A 22591-nucleotide genomic window follows, 5' to 3' on the forward strand; every position below is an offset into this window, starting at 1 on the left:
GAGAACAATATGGATTGGGAAAAATAAATGATAGCGGAGAATATTTCACTGATTAAATTTCCCACTTCTTTACTGTGTTAATATTTAGGATTTACCTTAACACAGACTTTGGACAATGAAAAACAAGACTTCGAAACTAGTCAGCTAAGGTAAATCCTAAATATTAACACAGTAAAGAAGCTGGAAATTTAATCAGTTATATATAAATGTTAAAAGTGTACACAGAAAAATGGAGAATATTTGGTGAATTTCCATAAAAGAAATGCAACGATTGTTGGAAATGCATTATTCCAACAACATAAACGAAGATGATACACATGTATATGCCCCAGGAACGAAAGCAGATATCAGATAGACTATATACTGGTACAGGAAAGATTCCGAAATTGCTTAAAAAATTCAAAGACTCTACCAGGAGCAGATATTTACTCAGATCATGTTCTGCTGATAGGCGAAGTAGATATTCGTCTGAAGAAGATAAGAGAAAGACAGGTGACGAAGAAATTGAACACGGAAAAACTAAAGAACGAAGAGGAAAGAAGAAAATTCGAAGAAAATTTTCAAGAGAAAGCCACTACATTAGAATCTACACCTGAGAATAATAATTTAGAAAGCTGTATACAGGCAACAGAAGAAGAAACAATAGGAACACAGAAGGTATGAGAATTAAGAAACCTTGGGTCATAGGGAAAATACTGGAAAAAATGGAGGAAAGGAGAAAATGGAAAAAAAAATCAACACAGAAGAAGGTAGAAGAAACTACAAGAAACTAAACAACGAACTAAGAAGAGAAACTGATAAAGTGAAGGAAGTTCGGATGAAAGAGAAATGTGGAGAAACAGAGGATCTAGAGAGAAAAGGAAGATATGATTTAATGTACTGCGAGGTAAAATCGCGGGTGCTCGTGTAAAGGGGGTTAAGTCTGAAATTGGCTAAAATGAGATAAGTACAGATTTCAACTTCCCACGATTACTTCTAACTTGTGTTAAAAGGGTTATGTGATACTTCCATCGATGACAGAATTGTAGTGCTCCATATTTTGTGACAAAGGGATTATGTTCAGTGCCAAATGGGACAAGTTTACATATCTCTTTTTGCACGTCAGGCGTTAATGTGTGAAAGGGGTTAAGTTCACTTGACTCTGTTTGTACCGTGGAATTTTATTTGTATGGGAGATTATGTTGACTTATCCCCTTTAACTGATTGACATGTCCACATAATGCACAGAGATATGATTGGCGACAGGAGAAAATTAAAGCTGTAGTAGACGCTACAATATGTTTGCAATGTGGTTAGGTATTACCGAGGTTTTCCCCTACTGTAAAGCGAATGTCGGACAATCCATGGCGTTTCATCGGACTTACTACGCCAAACATCATTGCGTAATAAAAAATTACATCGAAGTTAAATAATCTTGTAGTTGATACCGCGTCCTTAAATAATCAATTAAAAGTAATGAATATTGTTCTCTTTCAAGTAACAACTCCCATTTGTTAACCTTTCCATATTCAGGTAGCAGCCCTCCATCTGATGTACCCGAGGAATTTCTAGATATATTTAGTAGTAATGATTCGAATATCGATCCTGATATCGATCCTAATATGGACATGTCTTCTTGTGACTCAGAAGAAGCTCCATCAGTACGTGGTAATACTTCACATGTGCCAGTAGTTTGTAATATGGAAATAAACAATCTGACGACTTGAGTGAGGAAACTGTAGTCCAGCCTGCCCGGATGAAACGAAAAGCTCCTATAGAAATACTAGAAAAGCAATAGAAGATAGTAAGAGAAAAGGGAACACGGGTGTAGAATATGTTACTGAGAAATGGAAAATTGTTCCTTCAAGGGAATGCAAATCTTTGAGTGAATGTAGAATGAAGAAAATGTTCCGAGAGTATAGGGATTGTAGGTCTTGGACTTGTACGATTCAAAGAACCAATCACTGCGAAGAGAAAACTCTATCTCCAAATAAGCAAAAGTTTAGGTATGTGACTTATGATTAGGCCCACAATCTGCAAATAGATCATAATTTAGAGCCTATCTGCAAAACGTGTTTCCTAAAAACTTAGGGGAGTCTAAAAAGTTCTTGGAAATGAATCTTCATAAAATAGGAGCCTCACCATCTGGAATAACTTCTCCTAACTACAGAGTACTACACTCTCCTTCAAATAAGTGATCTGAGGGCGCTATTAAGAGAGTTCATCAGCATATTTACTCTGTTCCAAAATACGAGAGCCATTACACAATGAGGGATTCAAGAAGAAATTCCTACCTCCTACTGTACATTGAAGAACCTGTGCGAGGAATATCAAGGAGAACCAAAAATCATCAATCCTGTTGGTCGTCCCAAGTATGAAGAAATATTTCACCCACAGAATACCGCAATAAAAATACCAAATAAAGATACACGTGCCAAGTGTGGCAAGTTTCAAATGCAGCTGGCGGTAGTTCCAGAAGATCAAAAGCTCATAATCAAAGATGCTCTGAGAATACATCAAGAAGATGCTATCAAAACGTGCCTATCCAAAGCAGCTGACAAAGAGAAGTCAAGAAAAGAGAGTCAAAACAAGGAAACTGTAGTTTTCAACCTGCAGCAATGCCTCTTGAGAGTCAAGTAAAAGGCAAATATGGACATATAATTTGACAATTCATGATTGTAACGTAGGTCAGCTTCACTGTTTTATGTGGCACGAAACTATAGGCAGAAGGGGGTGCAAATCAAATTGCCTCATGTTTATACAAATATTTGTCTTCAAATGAAAACAACAGATTAGAACAGGCCGTTCTCTATTCCGATACAGCAGGAGGTCAAAATAAAAACAGATATGGTGGCTATGTTTTTTTTTTGCACTCATGACAATGGAAAACAGCAAAATAAAAATTGACCACAATGTTCTGGTTCTGGGCCACACCCTCTTGGGATGTGACTCCGACCACTCAGTTATTGAGGGGAAAAAAGAAGACAAGTATGTTCCAAATATATCACCTTCATGGCTGGTATCAGCTAGATAGAATGTGCGGAAAGAACACACCATTCAAAGTGATAGAGATGCAACAATCAGATTTCTATGGTTTTGTAGCCCTCCATGTTACAGTGTTACAGGCAGGAAAGAAGAATTTTGAAGGTGAAAAATTTGTGTGGAAAGAGGTACGTCGGCTTCATTATTAACACGGCAGGAACTACCTGGTGAAATAAGAACAGATTTGAATGAAGAGACTCCGTTTAAGGAAGTGAGCTACCACTTTAGAGGCCGTGAAATACGATTTCCCATACATAATGGGCTTCCGAGCATAAGTAGAGAGAAGAAAGAGGATTTCCAAGATCCTCAAGATATTTTTGGGATTTTATCAAAATCTCAAAACAGAAGATTTACCAGATGTTCTTCCGGATGAAGATGAAACACAAGAGTCTTAAATGATGTCACGTTAGTATTGTTAACATGTTCTACTTTATAATTAAATTATTGTATTATTCTTAATCATTTTTCATTCCATCAAAGAAAAAGAATTCATTTTTCGTGAAAACATCAAAATAAGCTATTGAAATATTTTCAATAATTGTCAAATTAAAGATATTATTGGCACTTTTATTTAATATTTATATTGTTGTAGAATTCAGTCAGTTTAAATAATTCAAACATTGATCTCTTGTTATTCTATATTGCTAATAAAAAAAAAAAAAAGTTAAGTTACAGCTTTTTTGTGCTATAGGGGTTATGTCAGTGAGTACACAATAATATTAATTAATTACCTCGCACCATTTGATGAATACCTTGAATGAATGTATAATAAGCCAAGTAAACATATATTTGGACATTCACAGCCGGTTTTCGTGTAGAAATATTTATATCCTGATTTATGAGATAGGTTCAAACTTTGTTTTTGCTCTCCTGAAAAGTGAGTAATATTGACTTAACCCCCTCTACACGAGCACCCGCAAAATGTTTGGACTTCACAGATAAGAACAGGAAATCCACATGGTTGACAGAAGACGACATCGAAAATGAAATAAAAGACAATCAAAGAATACTAAATAGATGGACGAAATATGTAGAAAAGTTATACGAGACAAGGAATCGTCCAAATGACTTAGCTATGTAAGACGAAGAAGCCGTATCAAAAGATGAAAAAGGATTTTCTATTTTAAGGGAAGAAGTTGAACTATTGCTTAAGAAAATGAAGTATGGGAAAGCAACAGGAATTGATGGAATCTCCGTTGAATTAGTGAATGTTTGGGTGAAGACAAGAAGGAAATTCCATCATTATGCAATGAAATATATGAAAAAGGCGAATGGCCTGAAGATTTTAAGGATATAGTGGTGCTTCCAATACCGAAGAAAAATAATGCCAAGAAATGTAACGAGTTCAGGACCATCAGCCTGATATTGTACTCGGCGAAGATTCTCTTGCGAATAGCGAATCGACGTTTATATTCCACGAGGAAGAACAGTTGGAAGAACAGCAGTTTGGCTTCAGGAAGGGAAATAATAGTAATTAATTCGGGAGCAAATCTAAAATAGTGTATAATGCTAATGACAATGACAATAATAGCAACATCAACAGTATCTCGGAAACAGCTAATAGTGGCAATAACTCATGAGGTGTCAGCTCTACAGAATCCTGTCTTGGCATAGTGGATTTTAAATTCGGTAAATTTATGTAATTCATGTTTAATCTAATTGATCTATTATTTATTGCAAATCAATTATTATTATAGGCTACTCATTAAATGAATTGAACTGAATTTGATTTTCGGGAGGACACTACAGCCTAGCACTGGAACCTGTAAATCCTATTGTACTCACCCTCGAGCTAGACGCATTTCCAATCCACAATGGCTGACTACACTAAGGTTCGCTGCATATCCAGGTTTCGAGCAGACAGCTCACTCAATTCTAGACCAGCCCCCGCTGTGCGTTGGAATGGAGATCGAGTGGAATGATGTGGATGCAGGAGATCTCGTCTACCATGTGTGTTACCTGGATTGATTATGTTCACTATAGGTTAGGTTAAGTTAGGTTAGGTAACTGTAGCTCGGGGCAGGTTAGGGACGAGACTTTGCACGTCGGTCTACTGAGGCCTACTGTGCACCCCAAATATACGGGATGAATGAGGATGAAATGTAGCAGCACATCGGCCACATGTGACCAAGCAGCACAGGATCCATTCCAAGGTGACGTTCATTGCAGTCACCTTGGTTACATTTAGGGTTGCCAACATTTTTTTAAGAAAATCGGGAAACTAAGGAATCGATAAAATTTCACATATAAAATAGCAAATTATTCGGTTCGGTTGCTAAAAAAAAACTTTATCTACACTTCGGCAGCTAGGCTTAAATTAAGAGTATTTTGAGACAGATTTTGTCTCGCATAATAATTTAAGTCGACTGCATTTTTCAGCTCTGATTTGATTAATGTGTCGTGCTCATGCTTTGAACATCTGCCCAATTATTGTTCATGAGGTGAAGACCCTCTTTGTATGAGCATTACAACTTTGTATGTTTAGAACAAAAGTAGGTAGTTTTTTTTTTTTCAAATTTACAACATTAACACTTGATTTTAGATGGGTGAGCACTAAAACCCATTTCTGGCAAGCATTACTTTTTATAAAGACTGCACATTTTAACGCATCTCTTGAACAACAAAATTCATCATATAACCGATCATCATTCATGGCAAAATCAAATGTTTAGAATCAAAAATTTTACATTACGCAAAAATAAGGGAGAAAAGTGCTCGAAGAGAAGAATAATACGGGAGCCGGGAGACTGTTAAAAATTAGGGGCAAATACGGGAGATCCCAGAAAATACGGGAGAGTTGGCAACCCTAGTTACATTAGTTTATCATGTTAAATTTGATACGAGATTCTCCACTTCATTTTATATATGGGACAGATTATGTTAGTTAAACTTTAGATGAAAATGTACAGGGAAATAGCCATAGGGAATATTGGTACAATGGGATAATTCATCCAGGAAAATTCACTCAAGAATATTGGCCCAGGACTGTTCATACAATTAAATTTAAACCAACAATGACATTCTTGTACAATATTCATCCACAACATCTGTGATAATACCCGACTTCAAAATAAATAACAATAATAATAATAATAATAATAATAATAATAATAATAATAATAATAATAATAATAATAATAATAATAATAATAATAATAATAATCTGTGGCACTACAGCCCACGAAAGGCCAAGACTGACCAGCCAGCTGCTGGCCTCACGGCCAAATGCCGAAGCAGAGGTGGACGATCATCTAACCAGAATGGCGGTATCGTGTGGTTAGCACGATGAGGCCCCCCCAGCTGTTATAGTTGGTTTGTGTAACTGGATTTCACTACCTATCGTAGCTCCCCAAGTGCATCACGATGCTGGGTGGGCACCAGTCCCATACACTGGCCGAAATTTCATGAGAAAATTTCTTCCCCCATGAGGACTCGAACCAGCCCGCATTCCGTAACACGAGTCTAGGTAGGATGCCTTAGACCACGACACCATGGCGCGGGACTTCGAAATAAGTAGACTAAGAAATATAAGTAGATTTCGCGCTGTTGAAAATTTGTTTTGGCAGGCTACACGGAGGAGTTGTTTATTCCAATTGAAGCCGAGTGCCTGGCGAAAAATTCAAGAATTAGAGCCTCAGATGTTTACAATAATCCTAATGATGTTGTCATCAGTCAAGGAGCATTCAGCCAGATTTTTAGTCCCGCGTTTGTTCCTGTTGAGGATGTTGCAGACACTTTTCTTACTGTACTGTGGATGATTCTGAGGCAAATGATCGAAAAGACTGTATATCACTGTCCACGAAAGGGAAAGGCAGGCTGATGCCTTAGTTCGATATCCACCCAGTTTTTGGAATCCTTTTCAAGCTACCAGATGTAACGAATCTCGCGCAAATAATTCCATAGAGGCCTGGCACAACAGATGCCAGACCATTATTACTCAAAATCACCCATCAATATATAAGTTGATCCAGCACCTGCTGAAAGAAGTGTCTAATGTAGATAAGATGATTCAAGAGCTGAATGTTAGTCTGAGTGTAATACAACCACAGAAATGGAAGTATCGGTATAAAAATTTGAAATTGCGATTCCAGAACATAATTTTACGATATGATAAATAAAAATACCAAGGATGACTTGAATATTTGTGGGCCTATGCACACAACATGTCAGTATAATACAGCTGTTTTCACTAAATTAAATATCGCTGTAATACTTTATCTATTATACTGACACTATCACTTTATGCCATGATCACTGAGTAAATTTTCTTTGGATGATTTTCCATGCATGTATTCTCGCATCAGTGAATCGACCAAGGTTGAAATTACCTTTGGGTGAATATTCCCCGGGTGAAAATTTCTCTGTACAGAGTAGCCGATTACGTAAAAGAGGTATAATTTATCGTGTTTCTCTTATAAAGGGTTGGGAATAAACCATATGTCTGATTTTTACTGCGTAGTACGATGATGCTGTCTGATCATGTGCGGGTTTCGATTGTCAACTGGTTTGAGGAAGAATTGTCATTCACAACTATGGTGTTACAGTCAACAGTACATCATGCATTTATCGCCGAGACTTATTTTAAGGATAATGAGTCACCCATCTCTGTGCAAAGGATATTTCATTGCCACTTCGAGCTAGGACGTCATGACAAAGTCCCCGACCATCGGACGATTGTGAGATGCCACTACATCATGCTGTGACAAAAAACCGCTCTGACCGAACAAAGACAACTAACGCCTGAGCAGGTGGCAGGTGCAAGAGGTCCAGAACCCACTACCGGTACTCCGAAGTTCTCAGCTATCCGTCAGACACGCCTTGGCACACTGGCTAAGCGAGGCTGTATGAAACATTCCCATGGACATGTTGCACGCTTTCGTTCGACAGTTGGAAGAATGTGTTGCTCGTAATGGTGAGCACCTATCAGGTATCATATTGAAAAAGTGAGGTCTGTTGCCTAGGATAAAATGGCATATCTCTGTGTTATGTAATAATTTTTAGATATATTCTTCCATTACTTACGCCATATTACATTTTTCATATCCTACTATGACATACCCAACCCTGTATTTCAAATAAAGAATACAGGTGTTGCAGTGCTTGTTGATAATATTTGAACGTTATTAGCTTACCGGTACTGGAAATCATAGCACTCGTCATCAGTGCTGAATGAAAATGCTGGCACATCAATTTTCGTGCGTATGACTAAGCACCGCTCTCTAACAAAGCAAGTGCTAATTCTCTGAAGGGAAAAAACGTATGGCCATTGATCGAAGCTTCAAATGTCATGAAACAGATAGTAAACACAGATTAAGAATGATATTGAGAGTAGCCTTTCACCCATAATAAGGCACTGCATTCGTGAAAAGAACATTAGTTCTGTTCCTAAATAATTTTAAACATGCGAGATATTCGTCCACAAGAATAATATTAAAATCGGAACCTCTCCGTTATTAGTCCAGTGTTCAAGCCCTGAGCTGCTGGAGAAGATAGGTAGGCCTACAGCAATTGCAGAAACAGCAGACCACAATTTTCGCTGCCAATAGTTTGACAACCTTTCTGTGTATTGTAATTTGGCTTTTTATACTTCTATTTTATTATCATTAATTTCCATCTGAAATAATTATCAAAACCGACGATCCCGAAGGTATGTCACGAACCTGTAAGCAGGATTGGGGTGTGACCTGTGGCAGAATTTCAAGCATAGTAGATATCGCCTGGCATGTAATTCATTAAAACATCTTGACTCTTTAATGGACTTGCTAAATGGTTCATCTAGGCAGCCTCTCGTTATATTGTTTTATCTTAAATGCATATCATAATACACATGTTCTATTTACAGAAAGAAATTACAACATTCGCACGAAAACTATTGAAGCCGACTTCACAGATGACTCTGCCGAAGCTTACAATACAATAGAAAAGCAGCTATATGGAATGGAGATAGGAATTTTGGTCAACAACGTCGGAATGAGCTACCCTCATCCAGAATATTTCTTGGATCTTCCAAACTGCAACCGAATGCACTCAGACATTATTAAATGCAACATAGCATCTGTAACCAACATGACTCAAATTCTTCTACCACAGATGGTAGAACGCGGCAAAGGAGTAATCATCAATGTCTCGTCCACTGCAGCTCTGATCCCAAGTCCACTGCTCACGGTCTACGGTGCGTCCAAAGTGAGTTTTGAATACCGTACTGTACTTACATCAATTTAACAACTTAACAGTGTCTACGTCTTCCCCTCAAATATTTACAGTTACAGTGAAAAAAATTAATTAAGAGAAGTTTTAAATTAAATATGATTATGCAGAAATTACCCAATTCCTACAGTTCTGAAAATGAGAAACGAACTTGAATTTCAACAAAAATTTTACACCGTATTTTGTTCATACAAAATCAGTCTAATTCTACAAAGAATACTGAGTTAAAAACAAATGTAATGTGGTTCACTCAGTCTCGCTCCTTTCCAATTTACTGATGTTGAATACTGTAGGTCTATTTGTCAGGGATGTCAAAGTGCCTGCACTGTGCAGCGCTCTCATGAACCCGCACAATTATTTCCTTAAGAGCGATGATTGTACTTTATCTTGCAAAAAGTGAACCTTGTTGCATTTGTATTCCTTGTAGTATGCGAACATTATATTGACGCTTTGACGCTAGAAATTAGAGTTTATCGAATAAGTTCCTTTTATAAACGATCAAGTTTGCGGTGGTGTACAGGACAGCTAATTCTGCGTGGAATTCACTGCAATGGTCCTAATCTTGACCCTATATCACGCCCATCTCGCTATGCGCGGTATAAATCAATGATCTGAATGTAACTTACTCTTTCTGGGGTTTTTATATAAAAAATCAATATGTATCTTTGCTCTGGCAATAAATTATTATTATTATTATTATTATTATTATTATTATTATTATTATTATTAATTTGATAGAATTTCTAAGCGTAAATTTTTGTTATTGCTTCCGTTAATATATTCATAAATCAGTCACATTTATGATAACACCTGCATTTTGGTTTGTGCGTGTTTGCACATAGGTGCACTAAAATTCATTAATCACATTATAATATTGAACGAATAGCATGCATAAACCATTCAAAGAAAGAAAAGCTAAAAAAGAAGAGAGATATTTGATATTTATTATTGTCACAGAGACCAAAAGACTATCGACAAATTCAGCAGTAACAGGTACAACACACAAAAAGCAATAACAATTAAAACACAATATTGCCTAAATCTAAACATTCATTAATGTTATGAAAAGCCTTTTGTGTTAACCAACCAGAGACAAATCGCTTTAAGGCTTTCTTTTCAAGATCAAAAAGTTCACAAGACAGCTTATTGTACCCGTATATTGTACAGATCAGTAATTATTCATTGTCTTTGACAGTCTACATTATGTCCAAGGAATCCTTCCTCCTATGATCATAAGATTGTGAACAACGTTTAGTAGCTCATTAGAATTTCTCATTTCATAGACATACATGATTACTTCAAGAGTGTAATATATTATAGTCCAGGGAGGATTCGAACCCTTGATGTTGCAATTGCAAATAGTACACAACAATAACATCAACAGAACGTGAACAAATCCTCAAAATTCGGATGTGTGTGAATGCAACATCATATGAAGTCCAAAGTTTCCCAATCAGAACTTCATCTCTGGAGGCCACTCATTATCCTCCTCTAAGTCACCCAATCATTTAGGAAAGGAAGAAATGTTTTAAATTTCAGTTAAAAACGGCATGAAAGTGTGAACTGAGCTGCAGTGAGTGACGGAGTGAAAGGAAGAGAAATGAGGTGAAATCGGTTGTAGTAGGAAGTTTGCTCATTACTGTATAGGGGAGAGTCGGGTAGTATCGGACATCGGGTAATATCGGACAGTGAGTTTTTTTCATCTACCACACGATGATAGTACCTGATTGACATGGTTACGTTTCTGTGATGTCGCAGAGAGAAACGTAACCATGTCATTCAGGTACTACCATATGGTGGTAGATGAAAAAAACGCACTGTCCGATACTACCCGACTCTCCCCTACATAATTGAATCGACTTTTGCAAAAAGGACATATGTTACAGTTTGTCAAAATCGGTTTTTTCATGGAAACTGTAACTTAATGGATGGCCAATGGAATAAAAATATGAGTAAATTATAACGTATATCAGTCACATTTGTAGCTCACTTCATGTAACAAAAATATCAAGTTCCAATTTTAAGTTTCCTACCTGCTGTAATGTTTTTCTGGAATATCTCAAAACATTAAATTTGTAACATGTGTCCTTTTTGCAAACGTCGATTCAATTTCATTTTAAACTTTTACTTGTGTTGTTTTGCAGGCTTACATCCAGAAGTTTTCTAAAGACCTTGCTTGTGAATATGGAAAACGGGGCATTGTTATTCAATGCATCTTGCCTGGCTACATTGCTACAAAGATGAGCAAGATCAAAAAGTCCACTTGGATGGCTCCAGCACCCGAAGTTTTTGTGAGAAAAGCGCTGAGGACAGTTGGAGTTCAGGAGGCTACTACAGGCTACTTTCCACATACCATGATGGTAATCTTACTCGAGAGAGAAAATATTTAATTCCTCCCTTGGGTGCATACTAAATTCCATATTTATCTTTTAAATAAAAGTTTAATAAGTTAATTTATAAATAGCGTTGCCATAAGCCCGTATTTTGTATGGAAAGTTTGTATTTTATGACCTGTGTCTGTGTCCATATTGTACGAGTAAAAAAGTGACGAAATATCCGTATTTTGTGGTTCGGGATCGAAAAGGAGTTTAATAATTTGTTGCTTCATTCTTCACCTACTACATAACTTCATAGTCGCCAACTATATTATACACTTTGGTTTTAAAGATTTTTCAAAGACCAAAACATTGCAGTATAGATTACGAAGCTCATTTCCAGGAGAAAATATACATTCATCCTGGATTCAAGCAGGTTCAGGTTATGAATAAAATTACAATGGCAAAGTGTTAAGAAATCAGCTGAGTTTATAAATTCATTCATTTCTCATCTTAATGCTGCCATCAACATTGACACTCTTGTTGATGTGAAAAAGGAGAAATGAAAAGGAAGAAGTTCGAACAAAATTGAAAAGTGTAATTTTGTGTGTTTAGGTTTTGAACAAATTAAAAGTGGAACGAAATATAACAATTTTGGGAAAGTTTTAGAATTTGTCTGCCATCTCCCAATAAATTCTGCACCTGTGAAAAGAATGTTTCCTTTGATGAAAATAATTTGGACACGTGAAAGAAATAGATTCCAAGCAGAAACGAATGAAGTCTGTATGGGACCCTGGCAAAAGTAATAATTGGGCCCCTTGAATAAACAATAATAGCAACAACAATAATAACAGTAACCCAATTCTTCGGTAATGAACACAGAGAAGAACTTCACTCAGAGTCACACATTCTAGAGAAGTACTTTTCCGCACTTTGAGGACGCAAAATCGTGAACTGTGTCTTCAAAATCAATCTCCGCCAAAATTTCTTGTGCAATACTCATCAAACTTAAATTATTTAAGAGTGGCTATGCCATACAATTTGTTAATTAATCTTTTATTAACTTTAGCTTGGAAAACGAACATTCTCAAGTTGCTTTGGCCACAAAAAATATTACAAAAATTCTCGTAACAATTTCCATATTGGGAACTGCTGACAAAACATTACCATTTCCTATGTATCGGTAACTGTATAAGTTACGAAATTTAAATGTTTATAATCATGATCTCCGTCACATTTTTGCAAAGAATTCACTTTCAGGTATGCAACAAAGGGGTAATATTCTGATGTCAGCTCTACAGAAATAAGATCTGTTATAAAAACTTGCAAGGTTTTCACAATGCTTCGACATTTCTTAACTGTCCAACACATGCAGATTTTCACAAAAACCAAATCTCTGAAAAATGTCTACATAATGTTTACTTCGAGTTCGGAATTTTCTTAATATTTTCTTCTCGTTCTTTAGCTTTCTTTTGCTTAGCACAATCACTTTCAAAATGCCTAATTAATAATGTTAAAGTAGAAAATAAGATTACGAGCTTGGAAGACTCGCTGACACGATCACTTAACGTTCAGTAGTCGAAAGAATACTGCTGGATATTCTGTAGGATAAAACATTTGATAATGAAATTCCATTGTTGTAATCATCTTTAAATGAAATTGTGTTGAATATGACTGCATAATAATACTTCCATATATACAATCAATTAATAAAGAAATCTGGTATAACATAAAAATTGTTATTATATTATAAATTATTTGAGTGGCTCCAGTGTTATATCAATTGTAATGGTTGTAAGATGAGAAAAAAAGAACATGCGAGAGAACTGAATGGTCGCTGACTTGATAAGCCTAGAGTTCCTGGTTTACATAGAGCCACTCTAGCTGAAACAGTGACAGAGATGCTAGTACAATATTGTCGAAGCAGGGAGGACAGAGAAGTAGCAACTTATGTTCAATGACTGAAGTTTTGCACCAAAAATCAATGCCTGATTTGAGCCTATTGTTATTGTCGTCATTTTGAGGCCAGCCAGGTTTGCCCATGCTTTAAAATGGTGCTGATACCAAGTAAAAATAAGGTTAAGCTTTGCTTTAATTTAAAGCCAATTCAGAGTTTTCATGCATTCATTTCCTTAAATTCTTCAAAGAAAACACTTCTTTCCTAAAATAAGAACATTCTTCCACAATTACAGGTAATTGATACTGTGTATATTTAAATCAGTCTAGCCTATTTATTTGTACTGTCTGGATATTAATATTATAATAGACCTATATTCAGTTTCGCTCTTAATTTTTTAATATTGGTACACTGTAGTAGACAGTCTTCTTTAGTGAAAATAATATGCCAAATTTTAGGAAAACATAAATGTCCGTATTTTTATATAGAGGATTATGGAACCCTATTTATAAACAACAGAGGTATCATTCACAACATGGTAAAGGATTTTAAATACTGTGAAACACGTAAATATAACTTTTCTGATGTTTATTTATTCTTCCGGGTCAAAAGTGAATTTTATTTTCTTTTAACTTAAGTACTAAACTCAAAATTAGACACGAAAACATTTTAAAAAAGTGAGAGAGAGAGAGAGAGAGAGAGAGAGAGAGAGAGAATGCATGCACGTGCACACACACATCCTGTTATCGCTGTTTCCAGATTATGGATAGTCCACAATGCACATGTAATGCTCCAGAACAAATGGTGGATCACATTATATACGAATACCAAAAATTAAAAAAAACTAAGAAATGACCTCAAAAACGAAATTGGGAAGAAAGATGGAAAATGGCCAGTAAAAAAACTTCAATGGTAAATGCTCACAAGAAGGAATTTCTTAAGTATCGATTTCCAGCTTCTATGATACACCTCAGGAAATCAAGAGATACAAGAGGAAAAAAAATGAAGATAAATGTCTAATTGAGTTTAAGTTTAATTTGGCACATATCAAACACTACTTAAGAATATTAAATCAGGAAAATATTGTACGAACTTAATGTCGAGATAAATAAGTACTAGATGTATTACTAGTCTATAATAGGTGTTATATAGTAGGAAACTTCATCGTAAGGGATTAAAACAAAAAAAAAATACAATTATATATTACAAAGTAACAACATTCAGCCATTGGTACAATTATGTGACATCAAGACATTAAACTAAGGATGGATTTAATGACAATGTTAAAAAGAATCAGCATGTAGTATTACTATGAATGTAATGGGACATGCACTGAATGAAGATTAAAAAAAACACACACACACATACATACACACATGCACGCACACACAAAAAAAAAATCACTCTGCTCATCTGTCTCATCTCGCTCAGTTATTTTCTATAGACTTCGCATTTATCCCTTATTAAAACCTGTAGGCTATATAGAGATGTCGCAGGAGGTGTGAACAAATCCCATTTGGTAAGAATTGATCATTTTGCTTGCATAACTGTCACATAAAATTATTACATCTTAATAACCTTTCATTGATTAAAGTTATGAAAATTTCGTGTGTGTGTGCTGTATATGCCCCTATCCGTATTGTATGAAGTTGTGTATACTGTATGTGCTTCATTAAAATATGTGAAAATCTACAACTATTAACATGTTGAGCGCCATTAAACAGTATAATTTTTTGTACTGGCCCATCTTGATTTTTTTAAGTTATTTGATTAAAATCGCATGGAAAAGAATGTCAATGTTGAAAGAAATAATTTATAAGCATTGGGAGTTTATTTTTATGTGACAAAAAATCTGACGGTCCCCTGTGACCTCCATTGTCCCAACCAAGAAATTTTACGATGGACTAGCGGTCCATAGAAACACCTGTGCATCTGGAGGAAATAAATTAATTTTGATTACCGGTACTCATTGTTGTTTTAGCACATTTGGGCGTCTCAAGTGTCTTGACTGTGACCGTTCTGAAGTGATTGCTTGAACCGTATATGTGAGTGTCGAATTACTCTTGATTATTCATTGCCTTGGTAGTCATTTTGTTGCACAGTTGGCGTCACTGGTGTCTCGTAATTCGATTATTCATATGTAATGTCAAGCATGGTGTGACAGTGTAATTTAGATGAGAATGTAAAACGCACATTGTCAAAATTTTTCCATAGTAATATTGTGACATAACATTCATTGGAATAATAAGAAACAAAATGAGTGAGCATTCTCGACGGATTGTGCAAATGGCAAAACATATGTCTCTGGGTAAGTAAGTATAAAATATCAATAAACACGAAAACATTATCTAGATCTACAGAGACACTGAGGGACAGTAATGCAGTGGTAACACCAGACACAAATGAAATTGCAGAGATAGGCGATAATATCAATTCCACAGAACACACTATGCAGGATGAGAAGTTATCCCTAGTCTCAAGGTGACCACGTGGGTTGGAAGGATTCTGAAGGGAATCAGATTTTGAATTCAATGAGACTTTCGGTGTGAATCTGGCAGTTGTTGTTCTTTTAGTAGACGAGAACCCTTTATTGTTGATGATGGTGCATTGGATCACATGGTGAATCAAACAAATATTTATGCCACACAGTGTTTACTGTCAGGTTCTGATGTTTCTGGTTCTTCAAGACTACATTCCTGGCAACCAACAGATAGAAATGAAATGAGAAAATTTTTGGGCATAGTGGGTTACATGGGATTAGTGAATATCCGTCCCTGTGTCATTACTGGTCTAAAAGAACTCTCTTCAAAAGCAATATTGTGTCTACAGTTATGAGTAGAAACAGTTTTGAGCTTTTACTGAAATTCTGGCATTTCAATGATAACCAATTTTGTCCTGAAGATGATCATATCTACAAAGTAGAACTTGTCAACATACTCATTGAGAAATTTCAGGATGCTTATATGCCCAGTCAAGTGTACTGTATAGACGAATGACTAATACCATTTAGAGGTCGTCTTCTCATAAAACAATATAGGCCTATGCCCAGAAAGCTCACAAGTATGGAGTAAAACTGTTCAAATTTCGTTGCGATGGTGGGTACACATGGAATATAAAAATGTATGCAGGAAAGGAACAAGATTCTGGCAGTTCTGTACCAACAAATGTTGTCATAGAATTATCTGAAGAACTACTGAATACTGGAAGAACAGCTGTAACTGATAATTATTACATCGGTTTGGAACTTGCAAATAAGTTACTTGACAAGAAAACTCACCCGGTAGGAACATTAAGAGCCAAAAGAAAAGGGAATCCAAGGGAGGTAAGAAACTGAAACGTGGCGAAATAATTGCCAAGGAAAATGATCGCGATATTTGCATCCTAAAATGGAAAGATGAGAAATATATTTATGCTCTCAACGAAACACTCCAATGAAACAGTAACTGTTAATAGACGTACAGGTTCAGTAAAGAAACCTCTTGCTGTATTGGATTATAACACCGAGAAGAGTTCTGTTGATGTCTCAGACCAAATGGCAAGTTGCAATACAGCTCTAAGCAGAACACTGACGGTTGCTATTGAACTCATATTTGGAACAATAGTAAATTCTCATCTTATCTACAAAATCGTGACTCAGTCTACCATGAACATTACGGAAATTAGAGAAAGAATAATTGAAGATCTGTTATTCTCAAATGAAGATCCGACTGATCCACCTAAACAGTCGCAACCATTGGTCTAGGAAAAGAAAAGCACTAAATACATATTCATTTAAGAAACATGAAGATCATAAGATCAGAAAGTATTGAAAAGGACGCTACAAACGGAAAATAGCAGGTGTGACATCAAAAACAAGAAAAGAAAGTCACAACTTACTGTGAAGACTGCGAGGGAAAGCCGCACTTTTGCTTAGAGTGCTTCGCTAGTATGTTTGAGAGTCTCAGTACTTTTCAATTTTTATAACATTGTCCAATAAATTAATTTTCGAGGCGAATGTTTTTCAAACAGGTTTCAGTAGTGTATTGTGTTATATTTTTCAGACGAGAGTTGAATTTTATAAAATTATTTTTATTCTTATATTGTGGTGCAAAACCATACGGTAAATAGTATGTGTGTTTAGGTTTGACTTGGAACTTTGTGATCATGTGTGACGTGATAAAGACGCACAGCTGTAGTATCATGATTTAGACAGTCTGATATGACTACATAGCTAACATTATTTAAACTTATTTTATTAATGGCAGGTAATTGACTTACGTCATTAACCCATATGAAGCCAGTTATGTAGACCAATTTACCGACAGTCATTGCTCAGGGTGCACCATAGGAGACTGGTCTGTGCTACAAGCGCAATGAGATGATTATGGAGATGAACCGGAACCCCTGTGTTACCTGGACCAACACAAGTCACTAGATCACTGCGCTTTAAAGTGGCATGTGGACTTCTGAAATAGATGACAAAGGGTTGAATTGTAACTTACATGCATTATTCCAATGATATGCTTCAACCTGATAGTCTAGAATAAAGGAATAATTTCCTAATCATTCTGCGGTAGTTGTATTGGGATGACACTTTACCTTATTTACTCTGTATTCAGGCTATGGTATCATTTCAGCTTCTGTTCTGTACGGGAGAGTATTTAAGTGACTGAGTTAATGAAAATGCAATCTTACTAAAACTTACGATGATGATGATGATGATGATGATGATGATGATGTAAGTGAATTTATGCTATAACTACCCATATTTTCTACTTAAAATGAATTTGTGTGTTTCTGTTACAGGTTTGTGCAATAAATGTTATGGAGAACATTTCACCCTCCTTTGCCAGATGGTTGGTCAAGAGAACAATGGAAAATATTCGCGCAAGGGCACTGAGGCGTGCACGGAACAGTTCATAATCCAAAATGCTAGTAATCATTCGAATTAAAAAAATTAACAAGGATGAGAAATCATTGAAAATGTACCCACTATTCTCACCCAGTACAAATATTCGAATGTATGCATTGCAAAGTTATTCAGTGTGTCTCAATACCACAAACGAAAGTGCGAGTCTAAACATTCCAGATCATCTCCAATGTTGTAATAGAATTAAAATATGAAACTTCAAAAACTTAATTTATTGTACTAAAAAAAGGCAATATACCTTACATAACTGGATGGCACCATTTCAGCATTGGAATTATGCCTTCTTCAGCAGTTGGTCAACTATTCAATACAATTTTAACATTTCTTAAAATTTTAAGATTTTTAAGTTTTAAATTTTAATATTAAGAGTTACAATGTGAATGTTATAATAGCATAGACGTTATATAAAAATAAAGCAACTTTTAGTTATGGTGCCTTACCGTGTAACAATAATTCTCTGTTATGAATATTATGCATTGTACTTTGTATCTGGCAGTAACCATCCTCCATACCCGTGTACTTCATCTCACACAAAAATTACATCCACGGATATGCAGCGTGTAAATGATAGACAATACATTCCAGTATACATTATAATTTTAATGAACAGATTACTGTCCAGAAAAAAGGTCCATTTTAGATCACTATAACTCTGTAAATCTGAATAACAATGCAGAGAAAGAAATTCATCTGAACAAGGTAATGGACACAGCTGGCAGTATTAAGACATTGCACTTCAGAGTTACAAGGCAGGTGATACCTGTCACAGGCTGCAGCAGGCCTGAGTATCCGTGGACACTCACCTCCAACAACTATCGCTATGTTGTCCTACAGCACTTCGCACAAACCATGTCCAATTATATTGATATCATATTCTAACTCTTCCACTCTGGACATTCCTTCCTCTTCCATAAGCTGACTGTTGTCACAAGGTTCGTCACAGCTTTCGATACCTATTCTTGTATTAGATTTAGCTTTCTTTCACTTGAAACAAAGTTCTTTTACAATTTATTGTAAGGCTACCGACACCGCCTTGGAACCTCATAGTGTCTTAGTCTTTTTACTGTTGGGACTATTACCTCCTGTGTGTAAATATTCTGAATAGAATAAATACATATGTAGAATAACACTTTTATCACATCTTTCCTCTTTAAGATCGCACAGTAATTTTAACTCATAAGTCCAGGCATACGGTCAGGGAGACCGCAACGGAAATACAATTTCAAAATTTAAACAGCAACATTAAGTTGCGCGGCATTATTGCTGTTCTCATATAACTCCATTGTTTAGAGCAATCTAATGAATGCATTCAGTGCGGTCCGTAACTCTCTGAAGTTTCGAAAAATCTGTTAGATCGTATGCTGCCTATATTAGTGATTGTCTTCTGTACTTAACATGTCAAATATTAATAACTGTCCAGAGCCTTCCTCTGTTTGTACAAGTGACCAAAACTTTTCGAAAACAATTGTGTCATGGTTTGAGTCGGATGATAGTGATATTGGGAGTGATAATGAACGTGAATTGTTGGTGATAATAACATGATTCAGAACAAAGTGTCTGTGAAGATAAACTGTCTGAAGTAAATGGTGATGAGAAGGCGTTATATAGGAAGCAAAGATGCTACAAGTGAATGAGGTAAGAATTGTTTCTAATAAGATGTTAATGATACAGATTTGCGTAATAGCCTTATTTATTTTCGATATTCTTATATATTAACAGAATCTGCTGGGTCAAGGGTTTTTCCCGCCAAATTGGACCCTAGAAAGATCTGTCAGTCATGTCCAGCAAAGAAGACAAAAATGGCTTATCAGTGCTATCTTTGTAGTACCCTAAACCAATTTGTTTAAAATATTCTTTTCCAATTTGCATGGATTGTGCAGGTTCCAATTAGACCATTGTCAGACGACTGCATATTTTATTAAAGAAAATTATTTTTTGTCCCCTAATACATTTTTTGTGTTAATTATGCATTCAATTTTGTTAAGAAACTAGAAAAAATCTGACAACAACGCCTTACTTTATATTGAAAGATTGATAAGAAAGTACATACACAGGTATATAAAACTACAGTTGTTTGTTTAGTAATTATTTCGAAATAGAAAAATAGACTTTATAACTGAAATGATTTTTGTAAAATTGTTAGTTAATAATGTTCTGTAAAATTGAATTTTTATATAATAGAGTCTTCTGACCGCATGCCTGTAATAGTGTTACAAAAAATCCATGTCTGTATCATGGGCTAATATCACCTCAAAATTTGAGACAGTGACTAAGAAGAACAACAACTTCACCCTCTTACTTATTGCTTCATTATACGCGATACAAATAATACTTACTCACAAATGGCTTTAGAGAACCCTGGAGGTTGTTTGCCGCCCTCACATAAGTCCATCATAGGGATACAAATAATAGTGAAGACAATTTTTTAATTTGGCTGGGATTAAATTGCTACTGCACTTATAATTTATAATGAAAGTCCATTAAATTGGTACTATAAAACATTAAATTGTATGTATGTAATTCCAGCACAAATAGGGAATATTCGTAGGAATGAAATTTGACCAACAGTTTAGAAGAATTCGTTATACATAGCCAACATGACGAAAACTACATTTTTCATATCAGGGATGCTTAAAAAGTGTATTTCCGCGAAAATTTGGTAATATATTTCGTAAAACTTCGTTTACCCTTATCGTGCAACCTTCAACAGAAAGATGATGCAGGTAAGTTCAAGAGAAAAACGTTTGACTAAGAAATCATATGTATACAGAACTATTATTTCTATTCGTTGCGAATTTTCTACCTTTTAAGAGCCCCCACATGTACAGTACAGCAAGGCAGCTAGTGGTAGAGAATAGGAGAGATTACCAAGTATTAAGTTAATTACCTACTTATTGATTAAGAAAAATTAGTTCACTTCGATGAATTACTAGGTTGCCCCATTATACAGTTTGAACCGTACAAATCGAATGTAAACAAAAATTCAACTCGTACTGTTTCCTTTATGTGTATGTGTGCATGAAGACACAAAATGGCCTGCACGTTCACCAGTAGGACAAATTTGTTTCTTCTATACTGTAATAATAATAATAATAATAATAATAATAATAATAATAATAATAACAACAACAACACCCAAGGATTCTAAGAAGCATGGAATTTTATGCAGCAGTAGCAGCAGTATTTTATTTCCGACATTTCCAACTGCAAATGTAAGAAATGGTAAACAAATTTTGCCATGAAACATCAGGAACTGGGCTCTTTCACGTGTCGTTAATTTATGACATAGGATCCACAGCTTTACTTCCTTCCCAAAGAAAGCCATCTTAAGAATTTTATTATCCTTTAAATCCATTGTCTCTGCATAATAGCCACGACTTTCTTACAGTACTAGTGATCTCTTTGCTCACAGCTGCATTTGAGAAAATTAAACCTTACAGAAAAGTAAAAAAAGAAAAATTACTGAGAAGGAATATTTTTGCTTGGTAGCTGGATTCATCCTTTTAGACCAGTGGTTCCCAAACTTATTTTGAGATGTTTATTTACAGTTGGATGTATGCCTGATGCAAAAGTCACGAAACTAGTAGGCACTGTTCCTTTGTTGAATAACAATCTCGTAACATATCGGGACTTAGCAAATAATGGGAAAGTTACTGTACTTTCACGAATAAATTGCAATAAGTTTTCGCTTCAAATGGATTAATTAACGGATGTGGCCAAGTTGACAATTTTAGTAGTATTTGTGACTACCAGTACTTTTGAGTCTTTTCAAGATCTGTTTTCTACAAGCTGTTACCAAAACAAGCGGTGTTAAATTTTCAAATTAATAGGCGAATTTTTCAAAGTGATTTGCAACCATGGCATAACTATGCTGATGTGTGCACAGACGGCGTGAAGGTCATGACTGAGAAAAGTTTGGTGTCATCTCAAGATTTAAAAAAATAATAATAATGATAAATAATAAAACTAAACAAAACTGTGCATCCAACACAGTGGATATACCTGTTAGCTTTGTTACTTCCATAGCTGCTGGAGATATTGTGCTAGAGGTTGTGACATTCCTTTAAGGATCTAGACTTCGGCTATAATGCTTTTCACGCGACTTAGTTCATACGTCTCATCTTATTCGCGGTTATAATATTTTGTCTGGGCACCTGTAATATTTAACTAACAGTAACTGGATCTTAACATTTACAACTAAGCAATGTTGCTTAAGCACGAATAGCTGGTGTTGTTCTGAGC

At 35.5% G+C, this 22591-nt stretch overlaps 1 protein-coding gene across 1 annotated transcript in view; it reads left to right on the forward strand.

The window, feature by feature from the left end:
* spidey (hydroxysteroid 17-beta dehydrogenase 12 spidey) overlaps positions 1 to 18782 on the forward strand; it is an 88485-nt gene extending 69703 nt beyond the window's left edge. The window contains exons 5-7 of the mRNA XM_069836777.1: positions 8864 to 9204; positions 11373 to 11588; positions 18226 to 18782. Of these exons, the coding sequence (XP_069692878.1) occupies positions 8864 to 9204; positions 11373 to 11588; positions 18226 to 18342 (674 nt within the window). The 3' untranslated portion in view covers positions 18343 to 18782. The remainder of the gene's footprint in view (positions 1 to 8863; positions 9205 to 11372; positions 11589 to 18225) is intronic.
* Positions 18783 to 22591: the final 3809 nt, after the last annotated feature.

The sequence above is a fragment of the Periplaneta americana genome, chromosome 10 (genome assembly GCF_040183065.1).
Source record: "Periplaneta americana isolate PAMFEO1 chromosome 10, P.americana_PAMFEO1_priV1, whole genome shotgun sequence".
NCBI classification, from domain to species: Eukaryota; Metazoa; Arthropoda; class Insecta; order Blattodea; family Blattidae; genus Periplaneta; species Periplaneta americana.